At 30.5% G+C, this 8528-nt stretch overlaps 1 protein-coding gene across 1 annotated transcript in view; it reads right to left on the reverse strand.

The window, feature by feature from the left end:
• Positions 1–8014, reverse strand: part of LOC111086444 — a 23876-nt gene extending 15862 nt beyond the window's left edge. Inside the window, exon 1 of the mRNA XM_022389326.1 lies at positions 7866–8014. Coding sequence (XP_022245034.1) covers positions 7866–7950 — 85 coding nt within the window. The 5' untranslated portion in view covers positions 7951–8014. The remainder of the gene's footprint in view (positions 1–7865) is intronic.
• Positions 8015–8528: the final 514 nt, after the last annotated feature.

Below are 8528 nucleotides of genomic sequence, written 5' to 3' on the forward strand. Positions count from 1 at the left end.
CGGGAGTTTCGCAATACATATCTAACACTATAGTCTATGCATGTTTCTAAATATAAACTTAATGTAAACAACTTTGATATTAAAATAAATACATAACAACAAATTCGTTACATCATGAATACCCATTTTATTCTTGAGGCATTCGACAGTTGAACCAGTATGTCATTGAAGCAATTTAAGTATACTTGACTTCTGTCTCTTTTTCCAGACGAAGCTCCTTCATGATTGTTTTGTATATTGTTCGTGAACGGTTTTTGCCACTAACCTTTGTGTTCGTGGATTCTCACCTGTTACAAGACGCTGCACTTTGCGTAAGACGTCTGGTGTAGGACATGTTGTAGGCTTCTTTCTAGACAGTCCTGATTGCTGAAGTTGATCCATGTTCCTTTGTTTTCCAATGCCCTTAGGTACAAGGAATATTTCCGTCTTGGAAATTTTAAATCCCTAATATGAACACTTCTTTACGATCTGAGTATATGGATATTTGCGTTCTCAAATGTTATCAGTTTTTGCTGGTATCACACTACCTGCGAAATGCTAAACAATGTCAAAACGTAGTTCTGATAAATACAGATAAACCACGACTTTATACTGGCTGTCGTTGTCACAAGAGTTGCTGATTTCTATATTCAGAAATGTTTTAAGATAAGGTACCAATGAACTAAACCTGTAATTTAACGGTTATATTACTGGACTAAAGATTTGTCTTACTCAATTACGCTTTTTAAGTTAAAATTAATATACACTAGTATTCGCTGAAAATTATATCCACGTAACTATAAAGCTGTTGGTTCGACAGTTATATAATTTTCAGCATGTGCATGCATATATGTATATATGTTTTTTAGTTTACGCTGAAATAATGTGAGTTATATGTCCAAAATCCTTTAATTGTTTTACTTAAAATTTACTTTTTAAAATTTTAATTTTTGTTCATTTATCTATAATTCACACTATTTGGAACTAAAAGCTGGATCTGAAGTTATACTGTGAATTGAGTCTACACTAAATGTTCTTAAAATCTAGCGGTCGTAAAAGGCATGTTATAATGAAGTCAATCCTTGGAATGCAAATGTATTTGGTTCCGATAAAATGGAATAGGAATATATGCTTAACATCACATTCAAACTTGGTTAAGTTGTGTGTTTAAAGATACAAAAAATAAATGTAGTTGTTACTTCTCTACTGCCCCCCAAAGGCACAATGAAAAGTCTGCGGACATATAATACTAGAAACCGGATTTCGATCCCCGTGGTAGGCACAGTACAGATAGCCCATTGTGTAGTTTTGCGCTTAACTACAAATAAAACAAAACACAAACAAACTTCTCTACTGAAAATTATCATTTCAAGTATTGCATAGTGTAACTAATCAATGAGAGTTCTTTTGAAATCAGTTTTAGCTTTAACATCCCCTTATCAAAGTACTGAAAAGTTATATAGCAAAAAGTTCATATTGGGTTTAGCAACGGCAGAAAGTAACTGTCTAGACTGGTATATCAAAAGCGTGAATTATAATGTGTTTCTTAAGGAAAGAAAAAACAAATAAAGAAAAGAATAACACAAAAACATATCTCAGAAAATAAGATTTTTAGTCTAGATGATTAAAGAAAATTGAACAGACTTAAATTAACAACTATACTTGCCATAAACAAAGTTTCGTCTCATACGCTAGCGACAAACGCTTGGCAATATCCGTGATATAAGAACATAATTTGATATTATAAAACATCACCATGCGTTCAGCTGATGTAGGTAAGACTATTTTGTTAGTTTTGGTTGTCTAATCAAGCAAGATTTTATTGGTTCACCAAATATTTGTTTTCTTAGATAAAAAAAGTTTTAAGTTTCCATTTTAAACCATGTTAATGTTAAGTTAACACTGAAAATAAATGTATTAATTAAATTGTCAAATAAATAATCATACATTAAGGATTACACCTCAAAATAATTGAAGGTATTCATTGGTTTAAGCTGTAGAACGGGTTTGCAAAATATATCACCGATAGTTGTGCTGTCTTATACGAACCTAGCTGTGTTATTTATTGAATTAATTTCATAACGACCATATCATAAAGAAGTAATATCCACATTGATATGGTATTTACAGGGTATGAAGTTTTTGCCACTGCCTGAATTAACGTCTTTCCATTTGATTCATCTAAACGTATTTGATAAAGAAATAAGCAATAACTACACTAGAGTTAGAAGAAATGCAGTTAAGTGTTAGTGACATAAATTCACTGTATCATTTACGGCCTTGTCCAGCATTTTATATTAACTGAATGACGCTTCTAGCTCAAGGTATGTATGGTTATAAAAATTCATTGCTATGAAATTTTCTTATAAACAAACAAAAAAGTTCAAACGCTTAAAGATATTTAAAGAAAGATGCGATGGTACAAGAAAACAATTATAACATATGTACGTAGAGACCACTTCTCCTAGAAACTATTTTTCTCAAATACCAAAAAGCTTTTATATCGCATTTAAGAAAAGCTTCAGAAATAATAATAGACATTTCTTAAATTTTCTTAAAATTGAGCTAAGGAAATGCATTGAAATATTACAAGTGCCTTCCACAACTAAGTGTTTGGTGTTACAGAGAAAATTTTAGTGTATAACTTGAGCTAGTTTCAATTCCATCTTATGTAACACTAACAGATTGTGTTATAGGATCTGTTGAATTAAATTTCTAAGTAGGTAGGCGTAAACAAATGATTTAGAAAACATTACTCAATTTCAATATGTAAACTATACTGACATGATTTTTCATGAATAACTGGTGTTTACACTGGGAAATTTTATTATAACAGTGTTAGTTAGATCTTAATATATGTTAAAGAAAACACTCCATATTTTAAAAAAATAACCGTAAAAATCATTATATATTGAGATCTATATCTTGACTGTAATATTATCTTTTATTTTCTATGCAGATATTTGTGATAAATATATTAAAAGCTTAAATAATGCTAATACCGGTAAGCTTACATATTATGATTGATACTTCAAACCTAATTTACATATAACGTATTAAAGACGTTTTCAAATTATATTCCACACCTATGATGAGTCTTAATATTCAGATACTGTAGCTTCAAAATTCGCTGTTTATCTTTCAAAGCTACAGAGGAAAATTAACAAAAACAATTATTATGCTCCTCAGTTTGGTTTCACGATGGATAAACTCATTGAATTTAAACAATGAAGACAATAACACGCTGCTTCTGTTTCAACTTTTGATTGCAACACATTGAAACGAAAATGATAAAAGAAAAGAGATAAACAAAAATGAAGAGTACTTTAATAAAAATAAAATTGGCTTATATCACGGCGGTATTTTACATGTTGGTTTTACTGGGGTTATAAGGAGTCGTCTTTGAGTTTAGTTAACAAAGGCGGAATACGTAGTAGATGCATTTAAAAGTACAAAATAACTATACTAAACGTGACTAGAATAACGTATACTACGTTGTTAAAAAATGCTGCTTTGGCAGTTGAAATATAATATATAACTGAAATCAATTAATTATGTGAGAATACAAGAAAAATGCGAAAGAAAGTACAGGAAAAAATACTTTTTTAAATAAAATAATATCAACAAAGAATAATCTTTATAAGAAAACATTCGCACTGTCAAAAATCCACAACAATGCAAACTACAATACTGGATCTGTTAGGAAACAGACAAGCCGTATCAGAATGAGAACCTAATAAAGATATTTTAGTAAGAGAGAAAACAATTCTTCTCTATTTTAATTTGGGCTTTGAATAAATTTGCCTATTCAATTATTCAAAACATTTCAGATTTAATAATAGTAAAATCAGAATAGATTAAACAACTGAAAAATAACTCTTATAAATCAAGGATTATATGTGAACCACTGTCTGTATTTATGTTCTTTACCCAGGCCACACTGGATATTTCTTATCTAAAGAACTGAAGTAGTTTTAATTTTTCAAAACTGGCATTCTTTATTAACTGTGCTTAGTTTTACTATTAGTGGAGTGTGTCGCATTCTAAACACTATCCTGGTATTCCAGCAAGTTGGATTCTCATGTAAGTTGGTCGTTTCTGTTCCTTATACCTTACATGCTCTGTTTCACTTACATAAATTTTATTACACCCACAGGTCACATTGTACACTACATTACTTTATACGTTGTTGGTTTTCGTGTTTTAATATTAACGTCGATTATTTACACTAGTGTCTTGTGTTTCTAAAAACCATAATATAACCACCTAATAATGTATTTTTAAAATTTACTCTTGGCAGTTTGCTTCGCTCTGGTTGAACACTTTTATATAATCTGGACTCATAAAAAACATAACATTTAATAAAAAACTCCAAAACTTTTAAACTTAATGTTAGCACAAAGCTACACGATGGGCTTATATTTCCTGCCCACCGAGGCTAACAAAACTCTATTTTTAGCATTATAAGCGTTAGGCTACCAAAAGGCGAACATGATGACTGAGGAAGAAAGTCAGTAAGCTTTATGGACGACAACAAAATACATACTCCTGACTAGTGATGTAAATTTGTTCGTACAGTTAGTTTACAATAAAATAATGTAAGCCTCTCACCTTAAAATATTTTCATAATCCATGCTCATCTTTCATTTTGACATAATCATCATTCAAAACATTCAACTTCCTTTCGTTAAGATTTAAAATAGATGCATTATTGCCTGAGCGGGAGATATTGTGTTTCAAGGCAATGACTCCTATGTCTGGACGTAACTTACATTTATAACATATATTGCATTCTCAAATATAAATTCACAAATAATGAGTAGTAAAATAAGCATTTTGCTAATTTATTGATTCTACTCGCCTGTTCATACGTTTATTTATTATTATATCTTTCGATAAATACTTTAATCTCAACTTACCTTTTATTACACATTTATTCAACATTACATTTTATAGCCTGAAAGACATCAACAATAAGTGATCAACACATTGTTTTATTTGAACTTAAACATTTGCAGTACTTCATGAAAATGTTTATTTGAAGTTAAGCACAAAGCTACACACTGGGCTATCTGTGCTCTTCTCACCACTGGTATCGAAACCCGATTTCTTACGTTGTAAGTCCGCAGACATACCGCTGTGCCACTGGAGGGCCATGAAAATGTTAGATGTTCCTTATGCAATTTAGGAATTTTGAGATTTTTGCTGTGTAGTAAAAGTGTTTTTTACAAAGTACAGTGACGTTATGCAGTAGCATGTTGTATGCTAATTTGCTTCTTTTTAGGACAACTAACATTCTTTTGTTTTATGGTATGACAAGCTGTTGCTTCATATTCACTTGCATATAAACCAGAAATTGATACCCATCCTAAGAACAGAGGAAAAATCTGTTATCAGCGATTAAAAATTGAAATTGCAAAAAAAAACATTGTACTTTTATTGGGATTTTACTTTTGCTGCCATACAGTATAGGAAAAACCATCTTTATAATGATATCCTCATTCAATTATGTATTAACTGTCCTTACTTCAAAGTGGTTAGAGATAGATAGGTTGGCTGACTGATTGTTAGACAGATTGGCAGACAAGAGCTACCTCCTCTAGTCTTCCTTCATTCCACAGCCCCTAGGTGCGCGGAGCGATTTTACGACAGTAGGACGTGAATCATGGACCTCTGGATTCACAGTCCGGCAGACTAACCGTCAGACCACGCCCAACCCACTTATGGATAGAGTTGTTAAACCATTTGCAAAAAAAAAAAGGTTGAGTAGCCTTTGATTTTCGATGGTTGTTTTGTGTTTATATTTGAAAAGAGAGATGCAATGTGTCTCTTATAGCCCAAGTTGTGAGACATTTTAAACTTATTTTGGAATTAATTTACGTTGTTTTTCGGTATATCACAATGTTTTATTTTCTCAACAAGTCTGCGAACCACGTGTCAAGTAACTAGAAATCATAACCTGATATTCATTTCTTAAAACTGCAACCTTAATCAAATTATCTACTATTCGCTTTGAGTAACATTTCAAAAATAGTGTATAACAAATATTATGTTACTTTCACAAATTATTAAGGAAATGATCGCATATGAAACGACCACATTAATGTACACGTATCTGATTTATAACAGCAAACAATTAATACATCCGTCTAAAATGGCATGTTAGTAATTTTCAATATTTGGTTACACGTCTATACTTACAGCTATACTTGGTATCGTTATATATTTCTTATAGGAACGTTTCCTGCTTATCTATAGTAGACTTAATCATTGGTTATATAGAATTCCAAATAGATCTTCAAATTTCTCTGACTTGTATTTGGTTATTTTCGTAAATATGTTTATGTACTTATTTCTGGATGAGTAATGCGTTCCTAATTCTACACAATCATGACATTTTTCTTGTCAGAAAGTAAGTAATTTTCATTAAATTTACTTCTTAGTTAATTAATTCAAGAACGAAACATATGTATTATTTCCTAGATCACAAAGCAATGATATAAGTATTTATGTTTTGTCTTGCTACTGATAACAAACATGTAAAATTTACTAAGCATGCGTGTCAGTAATTATCAATGCTTTCCTTTACATTCAGTCAAAATAAGGATACACTCAGTTAAATAATTTTTCACAATATAGCTTTATTGCGTCAAGAAAAATGTCTTTATTTTTAATCAACGTCTGAGAAAGGCTCGAATTACTAAGCTCGAGTATATAACGGTTGGCATGATTGACAAAATCCAATTAAAAAGTTAAACCATTTATATTGAGTGAAAATAGGAACTCCGACAGTGAACCGAAACATCGGCACAACACCTTAATGAAATAGCTGAAGTAATGCATTTCACTATTTTGCATATAAGAAAAATATTGATTTTTGTCTGGGAAGTTTTGATGAAATAGAAATCGAATTATATTTTAAAGTGATAATCATTTTTAAACTGCTGGGTTAACTATATTAACTCAATATTCTGTTTTAATAAAACTTTGTGGAAATGTTGATTAAATAGTACACTTTATTCCCAACATTTCCTATAATTTTATGCCTAAGCATGAATATTCGTAGTCCTGCTTTGAAGTACTTTAAAGTGTGACTTCTCTTGTTAAAACCACCTATAAAATGTATATTACATTGAAATCAACATCTGTTCTTGCAACATTTTTCATAGATCAAGTTTTTACAAGTAGTGTTTATTAATATTATTCATTAATAAACACTACTTGTATATTAATGTTATTCATTAATTCTTTCGACGGGTCATTTATAAATCAGCAATAATTACCCATACAAGACTCAGTGGGTTTAAATTTAAGGGGTTTAACGTTATGCTTGTGTTAATAACGATATTTGCGTAGTATAGAGAACTACTATCTGGTATGTTTAAAGAAATAAAACAAAAAAACTTCGTGTTTTAAGCCATATGGTAATGTTTAAAGTAGACCTTCTATACGCAATTTAATTATCTTTGTTAAATGAAATATAGAGGGTACTAAACACTGAACTGGAAGTCACAGTTTTGTTTGATTTTGACACTTAGTATGAAACATTTATATTTCAGCATTCCGTGGTTATTACACAGTAATAAACGACATAAAATTTCTACTTGTTTTTATTTTGGGAAGAAAATTAGCACAGGTACTAAATAAAGCAATGAAATAAAAGGTTTCTTTAAAACAAAGTCATACTTTTGAAATAAAACTGATGTTGCATTATTTTGCATATACTATAGTTTCTTGAATGAGAAAATCTTCAATATTTTATTATGAAATAATTCTCACTGAAATTTCAGTCAAAGCTTACTTAAAGAATTGAACTAACATTTACGTTTAAAATATTCAAACACCCATTTATTTGACTCAAAAGTATTTCAATACGTTGATCTTACCTTTTATTAAAAGTAAAATTCCAAATGTAATCCACATATTAATAATTTTTTGTGTCGTTACTTTACAGGCTAGATGAACAACCATGTTCTCACTCTCATCTGAAGATACGAGTATCAGTCAACAAACAGTACTTTTGTCAACTTGACTGTGCTTGTCTGAACGTTCACTGGTCTAATGTTCTAACAAGGTTGGCATATTAGGGGAAGGACAAGTAACGCCACCACTGTCAGTGGATCAATAAATGGACGAAAAAGTTGTGTGGTAAACCACAAAATATCTCTATCTATCTATTTATCCATCTGTCTATTTTACTGTTTCGTTTTATATCTTTTTATGGTTCTTTATTGAACTTTTCACTTCTATTCCATTAAGGGGAATTACAAAAAAGTAAAAGTCCAATACAACAGAGGCTCATAGATTCTACATTTTAGTTTTCATTTTGTTTCTTCCCCCATCCCCTTAACCTCCGAATGAATTTAATCAAGTGAATTTGTTTCTTTTCAAATAATAATGATTGTTTTCACTGTACTTTTCATGATCTTTGACATGTTGAAGAGAGAACTACAAAAAAAAGCTTTTATTTGAATGGATTTGATTACGATGCTTGACAAATTATGTCCATATTTACTGGTTATTCAGTTTGGACTGTTCTTGTAATGTTC

This window comes from Limulus polyphemus, unplaced genomic scaffold, assembly GCF_000517525.1.
Source record: "Limulus polyphemus unplaced genomic scaffold, Limulus_polyphemus-2.1.2 Scaffold42, whole genome shotgun sequence".
Lineage (NCBI taxonomy): Eukaryota > Metazoa > Arthropoda > Merostomata > Xiphosura > Limulidae > Limulus > Limulus polyphemus.